Below are 16,746 nucleotides of genomic sequence, written 5' to 3' on the forward strand. Positions count from 1 at the left end.
CATAAAAATCATGAAAGAATTCCTTTAAAGCATATGTACAGAAATTGCTAAATATCTTTCTTTTTTCCCCCAAATCATTGGAAAAGAATAGTAAATAAAACATGAACTCAAAATAAACAGAAACGATAATACAATATAAAAATATATAGTCTCCCCCCATTTTTAAACGAACCCAGTAGAGTCTTAAAGATAATATTTTACTAAACTGCACTACAAAGTTCTCAGTATGGTAAATAAAGAAAAAAACACATCCTTATATTAGATTGCATAATAATTGCAAATGTGGTATTTGCACTAAAGCTGTCTTGCTCTTTTTTATGTACGCTTGCATGTTGCTGAGAAGATGTGAGCAGTTGGAATAATAAGAATCTAGGTTGTTAAAACAAAGGTCTCCCTAGAGATGTGTGCAGTCATGAAGTTTCCATGGTAATGTCAGACACAAAAGATTAAGACAACAATATAGAACCTTTCCACCCTATAAGAAATCCATACCTGTTTATGCATTTGAAATTATTGTTTTAAGAAAACACCCATCAATAACACACATATGTAAATATATATGGTAAATATTATACCTATATCTATATATAATACTATATCTATCATCAATATATACACATATAATACATTTTTCCCATTAAAGGGATTGATTAGGGAGTGTGGAAATGCACTACCACACTGTCAAAAATAACACTCATCCTGGAATTTTCTAGAGCTATACCAAAAATTCTTGCAATTTACCCTGCGATGCAGTGTTATCCCAATAGTGAATGTTTATCAGAAAGAACTTATTATTCATTCCTTTACACAGAAAAGCATTTTGGGAGCTGAGTTAATCTCTAGGATAAAACTGGCCGCACACTGAAAGTTCTGTTCAATGGCAAGGTCGCCAAATGAGCAGATCATTCCCCAATATGCCCACCACAAAGGCAAGAAAGTCAACTAAAATATTGTCCCATATCTTTTATTCTTTATGGCCAGACTTCCTCCAAAATTTCCTTTCTTCTAAATGCTGCAGTAATTGATACCTCTACATCACTAACCCTGCCTACAGCAAAACAAATGGACTTAAAAAGTTTTGAGAAAAGACTTGATATACTTATTCATAAGCAGTTTTGAAAAGTTATACCAAGATATGGCTTCCCTGGATTCTGTTTAAACCGAGAAACATTCTGATTTAGTATAGATGAGGTAGGTACCCTTTCAATCATACAAAAAAGAGAGGGGGATTGATCAATGCACATTCCCTGGTGCCCTGTTTCATAAGTAAATTATCTATGCTAGTGCATGTATTTGCAAAAAACAGGGGTATTTAGTTACAAAATTGTGATCATAAGATTGGTAAGCCACCATACCACGCCAAACTTCCATGTGGTTGCAGCACCCCCACACCCGTCCCTTTAATGGTGGTCTTATGCCTTTAAAAAAATGGGTGTTATTTAATTGGCAGTCTTCTCCTTTATAAGCCACAAGCGGGAGGATTAAGCCTGTAGAACCAATGCAGTGGCCTTGGCAATCTCTCTCTATAAAAGCTGAAGGCATGGGGGTGGACTAAGCCCTTTGACTCAAACCAGCCCCCAGGTCAGAAATGGCAACAGTGCACGGGAGTGTCGGCCTTTGAAAAATATGACCAGAGGTAAATAGAAAGGACCGCCATACGGGGTTTACCTTGACGTGGTATAGTGGCTTACCAATCTTATGATCATAATTTTGTAACTAAAAACCCCAGTTTGCTGCAAATACATGCATTGGCATAGATCATTTACTTATGAAACAGGGAACCAGGGAATGTGCATTGGTCAATCCCCCTCTCATCTTTGTATGCTTGTAGTTAATTTGGCCAGATCAGTCGCATTTCCATTGTATTTGTAAACTCTGTTTAGCCTTGGAGTGCTCCCACAACCCTCTCTCTCCCAATTCTCCCTTCTTTCTATATATCTATGTTTTTTTCTCTCCCTTTATTTGTTTCTTTTGTTTCTTTCTTTCTAATTCTTTCTAACTCACAGTCTCCCATTCTTGTTTAGATTGACAATCCCTTCATTCAAATATACAAAGTGAAAAGTATGCTAGATTGTAAATACTGTCTTGCAAATGCTACTTTGTTAGTAATTGTTTGTTTACTAGTTTGTAATCCTTATAAAAATACAATAAAAAAAAGATATTACCCACACTTGTAAACACCTTAAATCCCACAGAAAGTTTTTCAACTGGGTGCTGCAGTGATTACTAATAAAACGTTGAGGTGCTGCATTATACCAATAACAGGGAAAAGCTGTTCTCTAGAGCAGTGTTTGTTTTTTTCTTTTTTGCATTTTTCTGTAACTAGGAATTTGCTTGTGTATTGTTATGTACAGTCGTAGCATGCTCAGCAGCATTTCTGCACTGGTTAAACCTCTTGAGAACATCAGCCATCTGGCCCTGTTAAATGGGAACTATACCCAAAAAAAATGAACTGATATAAAATTATTCATAGCCTCCGAGCACCTTTGTAGTGGTTTTTGAGATATTAGCATTTTAACCAACTTTAGACTGCTTATACCAGGTTGTCAGCTGGACAGGTCTGTTGAAGTTCAGCATCTCAGCAACCCTTCTTGCTGTACTCTTCCTTTATTCAGTAACCCTAAGGTTGCTGACTCTCCATTGACCCAAACACCTGGTATTAGCAGTTAAAAATGCAAATAAAAATAAAAAATGAATGTAAACTGCAAAATAATTAGAGATGCACCCTGATAAAAAGTTTACATCAACTACTTTTTTGGGCTTAGATCCTCTAATGTTCAGTTTTAACAAACAAAATGTGTTATACTACCCTTGTGTACCTCTGTCAATATCTCCCTTACTGAAGAAGCTCATTATTTCTGTAACGAACATGTGAAAATAGCTTTGTATATGCTAGACAATATGTATGTGTAAATAAATAAACTTGCAGCAGATATGATTTTGTTTCATTTTAGGCTGGTATAATTCGCACAGAAGAAGAAGAATTTTTTATTGAACCACTGGAAAAAGACAAGGAAGGAGAAGATGAAGGGAGAGTTCATATTGTTTATCGGAGATCGGCTGTATTAAAGTCTTTTCAAGGCAATAACACTGACATTCAACTTAATGGTAAGTTACTGAGAAACGATGCTTGAAATAGACAGCAACTTCTATATTTGCCTTGTTGAAAACCTTTATTAGCTGTGAAAATCTGGTTATATCAAAGATCTGATATATTAAAGGTTATTGTTTATTAGGGCCACACATTGCACTAAAACAGCAGGGGAATCGTTGCCAATTTGCTCTACATCAACAATACAGAGTGAGACAAACGGCTTTATACCCATTGTTGTCTACTGTAAAAATACTCTGGATCAAACTGTGCATGGATTTTTCCCGTAGGAGGTCATCAAAATACCAAAAGGTATATTTAGTCAGAAATAGGGTTGCCACTCGTCCAGTATTTTACCGGCCTAGCAATATAGATGTTGATAAAATTGTAATACCTTTAAAGGAGAAGGAAAGGTAAAATAACTGGGGGGGGGGGTGCCAAAATGTTAGGCACCACCCAGTGATTGTAATGACTTACCTGATACCCCAGACTGGCGCTCCTGTTAGGAGAAAACACACCAGCCCGGGGAAGCTGCAAGAGAATCCTCTTACTTCTTCTGTCTTTGCACCGCTTGTGCATGTGGAGTAGAGTGAAAGGCTGAAAAAAAACGTCATTTTCACTCTACTGCACATGTGCAGGCCCGGGTTTCCGAAGATAGACGAGAGAAGGAAGAGGGTCGCTCGTTCACAGCTTCCCCTGACTGGTGCGTTTTTCTCCTAACAGCAGAACCTTCCCAGGGTATAAGGTAAGCAATTACAATCACTGGGGGTGCCTAACATTTGGCTTTAAAGGAAAAGGAAAAGATCAATCAGTGGGGGTGCCAAAAGTTAGACACCCTTCTAGTTATTGTAATGACTTACCTGATACCCTGGGCTGGTGTTTCTGTTAGCAGAAAACTGCATTGGCACAGGGTACAGGTGAGCAGATGATACTCTTCTTCCCTTCTCCTTACTTCAATATTCTGGGGCTGACACATGCACAGTAGAGTAAAAAGCTGACTTTTTGTTAAAGCAGATTGAACCTTTCCTTCTCATGTAATTGATGTTTATTTAGTTGTCGCACAAATATTCTTTGGTGCATGATTTAAAGGAGAACTAAACCCTATTTACAAATTAAGCTCAGCTTGTTGCCCTGTACGTGAAGAGCTACTTACCATTAGCTTTCCTGCATTAGACTTCTTCCATTCCAGCAATAATAAATCAAAGTAAAAAATACTGTACACTCCTATAAAAGATTCCAGCTTCCTTTTGCCACACAACGAAGTGAGATTAGGGCGTACGCATGCGCATTTTCACTCCCCCAAGCCAAGCGCATGCTCACACAGCCCTACAGATTTCCCCAGGCCAACGCTGATGTTACAAGCCAGAAGGAAGTGACGCGATCGATAAAAAGATGGCCGTCGCAAGTAATGCTGCGGCTGAAAATAACTCCGGCATGGTGCAGAAAAACTAAGTAAGTGGGAGAAGTTTCACTACGGCGGTTCAGGAGAGGAACATGTGGCAAATGCTCTAAAGACATTTTCAAAACTTGGGTTTCGTTCTCCTTTAAATAAGAAAAAATGTTTGGTCGAGGGAGCACATTAATAATAATAAACAATTTTGTGTCTGAAAAACAGTATGGAAAAATTCATCGTGAAACATGGCTATAGTTTGGCTGCATTTGAAATGTTATTAGAGTTTCCATTAAATCGTTCCAAATCATTGGAAGGGGATATCCACCAAAACAATGAAAAGATTTTTCTTTGTGCAGTGAAAGAAATTCTAAGTAGCTTTCTGACATTAATTCAGTGGCATAACTATAGAGGAAGCAGACCCCGCGGTCATGGGAGGGCCCCGGGGGCCAGCTGAACAAGGACAATGGGGTCTGCTTCTTCTATAGCAGTAAAGAAATCTCCCTTCCCCAGCAACTCTCCTACTGGTGGTGAGTGGGTGGGCAAGGGACTGGGTAGCGACCGATGTGTTCTCCAAAGATTTTTTTGAGAGGAGGGGGCCTGGTGCACACTAGTTACACCACTGCATTTATTAATGCTGTAGGCCAAAAGTATATAGTCCACATGTAGTGGTTTGCATGTTTATTACAAATCATTGGTGATAGTGTTTCTGAATAAGAGGTTATTTTGTGGTTCTTGCATGTTGCAAGGCAACATGTGGTCCTGCTTGTAATGGGCAGTTAGCGGTCAACTGACTTTTTATGAAATATGAATGAGCTTTCCATTCTTGTGCTCCGGATAAAGGCTGATGCCACACTTTGGGGCACATTTACTAATCCCCGAATCCGAATCCCGAATGGGAAAAAACGGATTGGAATTGAAAATTTTGCGATTTTTTTCGTCGCCGTCGCGATTGTTTCATATTTGTCATTATTTTTTGGCGCTGTCGCGACTTTATTGTATTTTGCACGATTATTTAGTCGCCGTCGTAATTTTTTCGCATTGCGCTATAGTAAACGGTGGAAAACCGAATCTGAATGTTTCGCGATGGCGGCGAAAAAGTCGCGAAAAATATACGATAAAGTCGTAACGGCGACGAAAAAGTTGCGCAAAATACGCAACAATCGTGACGGTTACTAAAAAATCGCAAAAATACAGATCATTACGAAAAAAATGCATTCGGACGCTTTCAGACGTTCGTGGATTATTAAATGTGCCCCTTTGAGTATGGCGTATATTTTCGGCAAGCCAAAAATCGTTTGCCAAAAATAACGCCATAAGATCCTATCTGTGCCTGCACCCGAATGAATGGAATACGCTCAGGTGCAGGCACATGTAGCTGATATCTGCTGAAGATATGAAGTCTTTTTTGGCGGATATCGGCTACACGTGAATGTACCTGAGTGTATTCCATTAGTTCGGGTGCAGGCACAAGGTAGGATACATTTACAGTAGCGGGGCGTATTCTTGGCAAGCATTTTTCGGCTTACCGAGAATATGCCCGTGTGGTATCAGCCTAAAGTGCTGCTCCTTTTTCTGTTTAGATGTCATCTTGGACTCGGTTAAAACACACAAAACACCTTAAAACTTGAGCAAAGACAGTTTATTAACATTATCATTCACAAGAGTCATGAATAGCCTGTAAATGGTATTTTTATAAATGCTGCTTAGCCTGTAAATCGTATTTTCATAAATGCTGCTTATTAATATCATCAGTTAAATTCAGTGCTCAGTGATGTCATTTCTGTCACATGACTCACTGAAACTTGTGTATTATAATATGTAATGTGCCCCCTGTTGTAAAAATGAGAATATTAGAAGTCACCCTGGAGTTCCTTGCAGTGGCGTAGCGTGGGCTTTCGTCGCCTGGGGCCGACCGGAAATTTGCCGCCCCTCTATTTAGTTATTCTTAAAAAAAATAGACAAAATAAAAAAAGCAGCATTAAATTTTTTTTTTTTTTTGATTGAATTTGAAATGCGGTGCGCATGTCATAATTGTCAAAAGTGGATTCAGCTGTGCGTCCGTGGCTGCCCATGGTGGCAGGGCCGCCATCAGAAATCACGGGGCCCCTCCCATCAGTACAGGACACACAGACATAAAAAGTATTAGGGTCACCCTACCACAGTGCCCCCTAACACTATGCTGGCCAGGCCCCCCTAACGCTATTCTGGCCACGGTCCCCCCATACAACTGCCCCATAGACAGTACCCCCATACACAGTGCCCCCAATTGCCCCATACACAGTGCCCCCACACACATTGCCTCCAATTGCCCATAGAAAGTGCCCCAATTTCCCCATACACAGTTCCCCCATAGACAGTACCCCCCAAAGACCTTGCCCCCCCCACAGAAAGTGCCCCCATACACAGTGCCCCAATTGCCCCATACACAGTTCCCCCAATAGAAAGTTCCCCCATACACAGTGCCCCCATAAACAGTGCCCCCAATTGCCCCATACAAAGTGCCCCCAATAGGAAGTGCCCCCATACACAGTGCCCCAATTGCCCCATACACAGTGTCCCCATAGACAATACCCCCCAAAGACCTTGCCCCCCAATAGAAAGTGCCCTCATACACAGAGCCCCAATTGCCCCATACACAGTGCCCCCAATAGGAAGTGCCCCCATACACAATACCCCACAAAGACCTGGCCCCCCCCATGGAAAGTGCCCCAATTTCCCCATAGACAGTAGCCCCCACACAGTGCCCCCAATTTCCCCCATAGTACATACCCCCAACAGACCATCGGCGGCGGCTCCTTCTCTCTTACAGGCAACAGGCGCTTCTATAAGGTTGCGCCTCGTCGCTGACGTGTGACGTCATACGCACGGGCGCAACCTTATAAAAGCGCCTGTTGCCTGTAAGAGAGAAGGAGCCGCCGCCGCCCCTTCTGATACGCCGCCCGGGGCCATGGCCCCCTCGGCACCCCCCTCGCTACGCCACTGGTTCCTTGCCCTGTATAAAAGCTCTTGGCCTTTGGTGGAACTCCTTCGCAATTTTTTTCCTTATAGTTAATGATATAAGGTACATTCTTCCCTTTATAATACATACATATAATTATATTTTTCTCTCAGACAACTTAACTAACTGATAATTTATATCCAAATAAGAGACTTGTCACAGAAACATACATATCTACACACACACACACACACACATATATATATTTATAAATATATATATATATATATATATATATATATATATATATATATATATATACATATACATACTTCATAAATGCAAGTTCTCCCTATTTATTGGCTGATGAGGCTTGGCATGTACAGATACCCTTGATTTGTTTGGAGGCTCAATGGCTCCAATGAGTAAGAGGCAGCACTATAGCAATAATAATAAAAGCATTTGGTAGATTCCAGTGGCCCAAATTAAAATAAAATTTATTTTACATAAATATGCTTTTGAATTTATATGAAAAATGTTCCCTTTGACTTATATTAGCCACCGCGCTTCCACTCAATGCAAGGACATGTTATGTTACATTGTCTAATAAATGGAGTGTGTGTTTATTTGCCTTTGACAGGTATTGTGTGAGGGAAGCTGCAGAGTATAACAAAACAGCATTTCAAGGAAAAAGATGCAAATTAAAAATATGTTGATATGTAAATACCACTGCCACATATTATTAGAAAATTTATTTCACATAAAAATGCTCATTGAACAGTTTTTCATGTATGAGCTGTTTTTTTTTTGTACTTTTTTCTGTACTATTTATAAATCCTGTTGGGTGAGTTCTAGTCTGACGGGTGCCTATAGACCTACAGAATGATCAGATTAGCCAATGACCTGCATTTATGGGGCCAAATTGAGCAAAGATGTTTAAATTTATGGCAAGCTTATGGAGTGTATGATGTCATTGTCAGATAAGCGTTCTGACATAGTAAGTGGGACTCGAACGGATTAGGGTGCATAGCTCCCCAAAATGTTGTGTATGGTGTGAATTTGATATCATGCTGACCTACATGGACATAAGGTCTATTATTATTGTTCTGCCCTGTTTTGTTGTCATTTTTTTGGGATCACGTTGCTACTGACCACTGTGTACCCTTCCACTCCTGGCATGTACCAACCCCCATCCAGCCATGGCTACTGTGGCCACAGCTAGCCAAACTCCCCGCCCCAGTCCTGGCAGGTAGCGGGCCTAGGCTGGCAGGGCCCACTAACATTTTACTCCACCAGTCCAGTTCAACTCTGCTTTTGGATGATTTTTCCAGGAGTGCCTTGAAAATGTGTTATTGGTTGCTCATGATGTTAAGAATTGGTGCTTATATATATGAGTGTAATGATGACAGAGGAGCTGAACTCGATGGATGTGTGTCTTTTTTCAACCCAAATTAACTATGTAACTATGTATGATGTTCTGTTTTGAGATCATTGGTAACAATATTGTATTCTGCATTTAAGTATCTAATACATAAATGTTTTCATAAAGGACTTTATATTTGTTTCTTACACAACTTTATTTATTTGGACTTGGTTCTTATATCAGCTGACCCTCTACTATTGTTATTGACTTTTTATTGACATAGCAGAAGTTTAGCTATGGTAAGCAAAGATCTGGAGCCATTAGTGTATAAGTGCTGCTCTTTGACTTTCTTTGTACCAGAAATAAATGTGCATTTTTTAATTGATTGTTGTTCCTACAGGGATTGTTTTGTGCTAAAGAGATATTTTGTTTTATTGTCCATTTTATTGAGTCATTTATAGCCTTTTAAAGATTTGGAATGAACATATGGTTTGTTGTTGGTGGTTATGCTCTTTATGCCTTCGTGTTAGCTGGTGTTTCCTTTGGTGGGGGTTTAGCAAGAGTTCATGGGAAGAATACTCTTTGTGTATTTTACACTAATGAGTACAGAGCTTGTAGTTTGACATAGAAGTAAGGGAAGGGTGCACAATGTAAACTGTGGGATAATCCAATTTCTGCCTCTGTTAACCTGGGTGTGGGAGTGTGGTCCTTAACTGGGTGTGAAAAAGGACATAGTCAACTTGAAGGAATGTCACCCTTTCATTCATATGTGAAAACAGTTATGTCATATTAAGACATACCATTAAATCCATATACCTACCCTGTGGATAGCACATAGGGCAAGCAGAGTACAGGCACAGTATGTGCACAGGCAGAGCATAGTGCAGGCAGAGCATGGCAGACACAGGCAGCATAGGGCAGGCAGAGTATGGCACACACAGGCAGCATAGGGCAGGCAGAGTATTGCACACACAGAGAGCAATACAGGGGTTTAATGGTGTGAAAATTACAGAAAATGACAGGTGTAAACAATGCTGGGGTTTACAACCTTAATCTAAGGTGTGAACCATGCAGAGGGGGCAGTTAATCTCAGTACTGATACCATTTAAAGGTGAAGGAAAGGCTAAGTCACTTTGGGGTGCCAAAATGTTAGGCACCCCCAAGTGACTTTAATCACTTACCTTGTACCCCGGGTTGGTACCCCTGTTAGGAGAAAACCGGGGTGCCTGCAGCGAGCAATTCCTCAGCGCAAAGGATGAAGAGGGAAGAGGAGACGCTCACAGCTACCCCAGGCTGGTGCTGTTTTCTCCTAACAGGGGCACCAGCCCGGGGTACAAGGTAAGCGATTAAAGTCACTTGGGGGTGCATAACATTTTGGCACCCCCAAGTGACTTAGCCTTTCCTTCTCCTTTAAAGCTTATACAAAGGTAAGCAGTCACAGCAGCCAGACAAGTGGGAGGGGGAGGGCCACAGGGAGGGGCCGCAGGCCAGATGTGGCCCATGGGCCGCCGTTTGGAGAGCACTGGCCTAACTAAAAACCCTTCCAATCTTCTAGGCAATAAAGAATGGTGCTGGTTTCACTCTGGGCTAAAGCTTATCATTAGCTTTAAAAATGGTACCTTTCTTGGAGCTTCCTGTAGATCTGCTACTGTCCCTGTCTGTGTTTCAATGAGGCATGGGCCCAGTAGAAGGGGGATAGCCAATCACAGCCCTGCAGTCACACAAGCAAAGACAGGCTTCAGTTGCCTATCAGCAGGGGCGATTGTGGACATATCGCCGCCTGAGGCGGCTCCTGAATGCCGCCCCCCCCCCCACTCCCCAGCACTTACCTTCTGAGCGCAGGAGCGGGTCCGGGGGCGGTGAGATCGCTAGTGCAGAGAGCGCAATTGCGCTCTCTGCACTAGAAGAGCGGAATTTCCGGTTTAAAAACCGGAAATTCGGCTCTTAAAGTTACCAGGAGCGGCTTTTTTCTTTTTTCTCAACTCGCCTAATGGCAGAAGCGCCCCTGCCTATCAGGTCAGCCTAGCTGCCAGTTGGTTCCTATTCTATAGTGCAGTGTGCTAAGTGTCGGCTCCCCTGCACAGCCTGGGAAAGTTTTGAGTAGGACTAGTAGGCTTTGCAGAGAAATGTAACTTTTCTTAGCACATTTCTTCTATATTTATAACAGTATAATTCACTGGCACATTCTTGTTTTTTACACAATGGGGGCATTTACTAATATGTGAATACAATTTTTTAACGATTTGTCATTTTTAGTTACAGCTGATTATAAAACCTGCAGGAGGCCTGACTTATTTTACTTTGTTTAAACCGCAAGACCCAAAGAACAGAAAGGAATAAACAAACAGTGCTTTTGCCTGCACTTACATTTATAAATTAATTTGAAAACCAATGGAAATTTTAATGCATGCATTTTGGAAAGCTGCTTAAAAAAACATTATCTTTCATTATACATGGAGGGGTAAGGTTACCTTTTGCTGTGATAAAGGTTTGGAGGTGAGAATCCTAGTGTGGAAGATTACTGTCTGCACATACAGGCAAATATTCAGTGTGCTGCTCTCATTAGCGGCAATAAATCACTAGGGGTAGGCAGAAGAGGCACCTGCCTAGAGCGCAGTGATTAGGGGGCTCAAGGCAGGTACCTCTCCTGCCTACCCCTAGTCCAGGGGTCAGGAACCTTTTTGGCTGAGAGAGCCATAAACACCACATATTTTAAAATGTAATTCCGTGAGAGCCATATAATATGTTTGGCTGCGGGGCAAGGTAGGGTGGGTCCCAAGGATGCCGGATTCGATGCAGAGGAGGGCATGGCCTGCGCTTGGCAGATAGAAGACGTGTTCTAAGGCTTAGAAGGCGTCTTCTATCCGCCGAGCGCAGGCCACGCCCCTCGTTTTTTTTTTTTTATTAAAGATTTGACAGCGAGCCAGATGCAGCCATCAAAAGAGCCACATCTGGTTCCCTACCCCTGCCCTAGTCTGTGCTCCCTTGTCATTGACCCAGCCGCTTATCATTGTGTGGACAATTACCCCTGCAACGACAATGAGCGCCTGCGTGCACACATGCAGTGGGGGAGAGGTTGCGGGGGGGAGGTGGCCAAATGGGTTGCTTAGGGCACTCAGTTGGCTTGGCCCTCCCCTGATCATATGCTCACTTATAGGGCACCTATCAGCATAAAATTGCTACTAGAGCCCACACTCTGGTTGGGTGAAACAAAAGGTAGAGTGGCCATGTTATTTAACATGAATTGCGCTTAATGACTGAGACTCCCTGCTCGTTCATTATGTACATGCATGTGATGTAGGAGCGGTAAATGCGACTCACCTGCCTATATCATGTAATGATATACTCATAATAATTGGGCTGTGGCACTCGCTTGTTATGTGCATGGGGGTACCACGACTTGGTATTATAATCCCTAAAATACTCATTGGATACTGCTTCTGATTCTGTGTTAGCAGTTCTTTTTCCCTTTAGTCTGGAAATCCTTGTATGGCTGCTAGAATAACAGCCCATTTTAGGGAATGTACCCTTAGGTGCTGATTTCAATGTCGAAATTAATAAGCTAATAGTGTCTTTGTGCTCAGAAGCTAAAGGAGTCGCCTTAAATATGTGTGCTTTCTGTCTCTAAGCCATAATAAATTACCTGTGCGTTCCATAAATTCTTCTAGAGTGAACTTATGTTCATCCTTGATTTTTCATCAACACTGTTCATGGAAGAAACATATGATAACGCTGCTTTTGATACAGCGCTGTGTTCATGGGTATTTATTGGTTTTAGGGCCATAAGGGGCAGTCGCTGATTTGCCACTAGAGCACTGGCATTTTCAGAATTACCCAGCACAATGGAGAAATCCAGGTTGTTAATTGCTTAAAAAAATTAAAACTCGTAAAAAGGTTATCCTGTTGATGGCAGGAGACTCAAACATTTGTCTAGATCCTGGGAAAGATCAATTCCCCGAACCCCTCTCAGAAATCACACCCCACCCACTCTAGGGCCTCCAAAAATGTAAGAAATTTTCACACCAACTACTTGATGTATGGAGGGAGTTACACCGCAGAGGGCTTAATTACCTTTTATTCTAATCCCCAAAACACATACACTGACCATGTCTGCTTCCCACAACCATTAATGCCAAAGGCCCATTTTTAAAAAAATGCCCCAAATACAGGAAGCCCTCCATACTCACCTGCTTCAATACTTCAAAGGGAGAGTTAAGTGTTACCAATACTTCAAAGGGAATGAGTTTAGTGTTACCTCCCACGTTAGCCTTACGGAGGCAAACAAAGTGGTAATGAGAGGCCATATTATAGCTGCAGTGTCCCACAACTTAAACATTCCACCCAGCATTCTCTAGAACTGCAAACTAAATTGGACTCCCTAGAAAACTAAAACAAAAGGGCTTTCACCCCCTCATTGAGCAATCAAATATCTGCCCTAAGAACTGAGCTGTACCCGCACCTTTCCTCCAAAGCAGCCTCTACCCTAAGATGAAGGTCCCAAAACTAAAACCCTCTACAATGCTGGCAGCTTGGTTAAAAAGGCCAATAATTTCAAGCCCCACCTCCCATAAAATTAGAATCTGTTAGAATCTGTTATTGTAAAATATGATGATCAGTTGTATAATGATATTGGGCTGTTCATATTTGGGAAGTTGCCCAAAGTGAAAATTCCTTCTAATTCTTTGGAAACTTGTGTCCTTCCTAAAACTATATGCACCCTCAACTGGTATATATATTCCAGGATAACTAGGGAACAATCTTTGTAGTTCCATTTTTTATCCAAAATCAGACCGAATTGACCCTTTGTCGGAATAATGTTGCAGCAGCTCTCAGGTTCTAAAAGAAAACTAAATGATGCTGTATTGCTAGACATCTGGCATTTCCTGAATTTATTAAGTTTCACCTTTTATGCACCACAGTTCCTATTCTAGAATCGACTACATATTTGTCTTCCATTTAGTGATTCGTAATGTTACCGATGCCAAGATTCTTCCCATTATTTGGTTTGGATCATGTCTCAATATCTATTTTCCTTCAGCTCTTAGATGTAAGGAGCCAAGACATTCCTGGCACCTAAATAAATCTTTATTGATAGATGCTACTATTTCTGGTAAACTTGCTTGTGCCCTGGAGGACTACTGGGTGAACAGATGGATTGGAACTTTTAATGGCAGCAAACAGAGGAGATTGTATTAATCTGGCTTTCCATAAAAAGAAATGTCAATTACCTGGCATTGAGCCACTAGAGAGACATTGCACATACAAAACGATTCCCTTCTCATAACTCTTTTTCCAAATTGGCAGTGAAATCAGTTACAATACTCAATTACCTTTCAGCTGGTTTCATAATGTCTGCTCTTCCTCTTGTACATCTACAAAATCTGAATATGTAAAGACCCTGTTAGATAGTGTTGTGCTATTTAAATTACTTCTGGAAAACATATCTTAATTTCCCAGTCATAGAGGAAAATGTAGTGCCACTTCTCTCCATATTTAGATGGACTGATGTCATAAATTTGTATTTGGGTCTCTGTCTTCCTTTGGGCAAACCCATTGATAATGCCAAAATACAATATAAAAAAATCTTAGTATTTCCACTATTGGCAGATAATTCATGTGTAATCAAAAACACTGCAGGGCCCATGTCTTGAATCCCAGTATAGGCTTTCAAAATGGACCAAAGGGATAATTTCCCATTTCCTCTCCCATACAAATATGGGCAGGCATGGGGACAGATCCACAAACTTCATTCCCAGTAGCAAAATTGACAAATGTTTGGTCATAAATTCACAAAACTTCTTCTTGAGAAGATTAGTCGCCTGTGACAAATCTCCCTTGTCACGGGCGACTAATCTCCCCGAACTACCATCCCACTGGCGAAAATGTAAGGCACATGCTGCACAGGCGATTTCGGCAAATCGCCGAAGTTGCCTCGCAACAAATCTCCCTTGTCACGGGCGACTAATCTCCCCGTGTGCCAGAGCCCTTAGGTGCTATAAGCTTTCACCTCAGGATAACTTTCAACTTTTTTTCATATAAGATAAGCTCTGTACAATATAATGATGTTATCAGTTATCCACTGTTTAACCTGTGCCATTTAGCCCCTATTTTAATTGCCTCTATGACTATACAGCAGCTTTGTTTATATAAACTGTAGTATATAAACTATAGTGTTTCTGAAGCAACCAGGTCAGTTTTGCCACTGCAAGGAAACAATGCGTTATATTTTCATTACTTTAAAACACTTTTTTTTTACTGTTACTCTTCCTTAAAGATCCATACAAGGAACTTAGAAACCATTGGATTCTTACAAGAAACTGAGAAACCACTGGATTTTTACAAGTTAAATATAATATTAATGCTATAGATTTGTAAAAAAAAAAGTGTTTTTTTATTCAAATTTTAATCATTATACCTGTCATTTTGTTTTCTCTTTGATAGAATAGTTTGAACTAATGAGGGAACTCAAACCAATGTTCTACTCCAGGGGTCCCCAACCCTTCTTAAGCTGGCCATACACGCACCGATAATATCGTACGAAACCTCGTTTTGTACGATATTTGGTGCGTGTATGGCAAGTCGGCGAGTCGACCGATATCGCAGGAAGCTGCTGAAATCGGTCGACTCGCCGATCGGGCTGTTTCAGCCCTGAAGGTTAGTGGCGGATCTGACGATCTTTCGTGTGACCAATGGTCGCACGAAAGATCGCAGATCTCCACGTGTGTGGCCACCTTTACTCGTGGGCCACAGTCAAATGTAGAAAGACTTGGAGAGCAACACAAGCATCATAAACGTTCATGGAGGTGCCAAATAAGGGCTGTGATTGGCTATTAAGCAGCCTCTATGCACACTATCAGCTTACAGGGGGCTTTATTTGGTAATAAATCTTGTTTTTATTCAACCAAAACTTGCCACCACTGAGAGCAACATCCAAGAGGGTTGGTGAGCAACATTTCAAATATTTCAATAATCAATAATCATCAAGTGCCATAGTCTGACATGTTTTTTCTTTATTTAATGAGCCCTGGAGAAATGTAAAGATGATAAACTGAAGCAGTCTTCCAAGACCAAAATAGACCAGTTGTTATAAGAGGGATACTGTAACAAAAACAAAAAGTGTTGATTTTTTTCCCTCAAAATACTCTAATATTGTGTAAAGTGATTACATTTTGAAAGAAAATGTTTAACTTTGCTTCTTTAAACCTTATTAAGACTTGCTTGCGTCAAGGAATCCTTGTTCTGGTTCCCCTATTGCACTTGCTGTCTCCTTCATGGCAAGAACAGAAATTGTGTCCCAGAAGACTGAGCAAAATCAATTAACCTTTATCTGAAAGGCTCATTAACATTTCCCACACTACAGTTTTTAGGTACCTGTGGCTGATTTAACAATGAGAATAAAAAAATAAAGGTTAACTATGGCAGAACAAACAGATTGAAATTTAAAGGGGATGTAAACCCAACAAAGTATAACGTTGTCTAACGTAAGAAAATGGAATTCTAAGCAACTTTCCAGTATATATTAGTTCAGACTTTGTATATCCTTTGCATTTCAGTGTATCTGTTTAGTCTCCTGTCGTTTAACTTTCTTATATGTTTTTAGGTATGGAAGTCAGCTTTCCTCCATTTCCCACAATGCCTTTGCTTTGTCACAGGTCTCTTAACTAAATGCTTTCCACTACATTTTATTAAGAGTTGGATCTAGCAATACAAAAATAGCAAGCAACAGATAAATAGCATTCTAGATAATAGATCACATGCATATATCTGTGTGAAAGTGGTATTATAATACCTTTATAACAGCAGTGCTTCTTAATAAATATTTTTGAAGATCAGTTATAGCATAGCATGTGTTTGGGGCATCTCAGGAGGAAGTTTCATCAGGCTTGAATTTTCTGGATGAATCTTTTTCAATAAAACATGTATTTAAATCCATCTTCTAAGTTGGGATGATCCAGTTTGTG

At 40.7% G+C, this 16,746-nt stretch overlaps 1 protein-coding gene across 1 annotated transcript in view; it reads left to right on the plus strand.

The window, feature by feature from the left end:
* adamts2 (ADAM metallopeptidase with thrombospondin type 1 motif 2) overlaps positions 1-16,746 on the plus strand; it is a 151,444-nt gene that overhangs the window by 16,364 nt on the left and 118,334 nt on the right. The window contains exon 3 of the mRNA XM_012959749.3: positions 2,955-3,108. Within this exon, the coding sequence (XP_012815203.2) occupies positions 2,955-3,108 (154 nt within the window). The remainder of the gene's footprint in view (positions 1-2,954; positions 3,109-16,746) is intronic.

Source organism: Xenopus tropicalis, chromosome 3 (assembly GCF_000004195.4).
Source record: "Xenopus tropicalis strain Nigerian chromosome 3, UCB_Xtro_10.0, whole genome shotgun sequence".
NCBI classification, from domain to species: Eukaryota; Metazoa; Chordata; class Amphibia; order Anura; family Pipidae; genus Xenopus; species Xenopus tropicalis.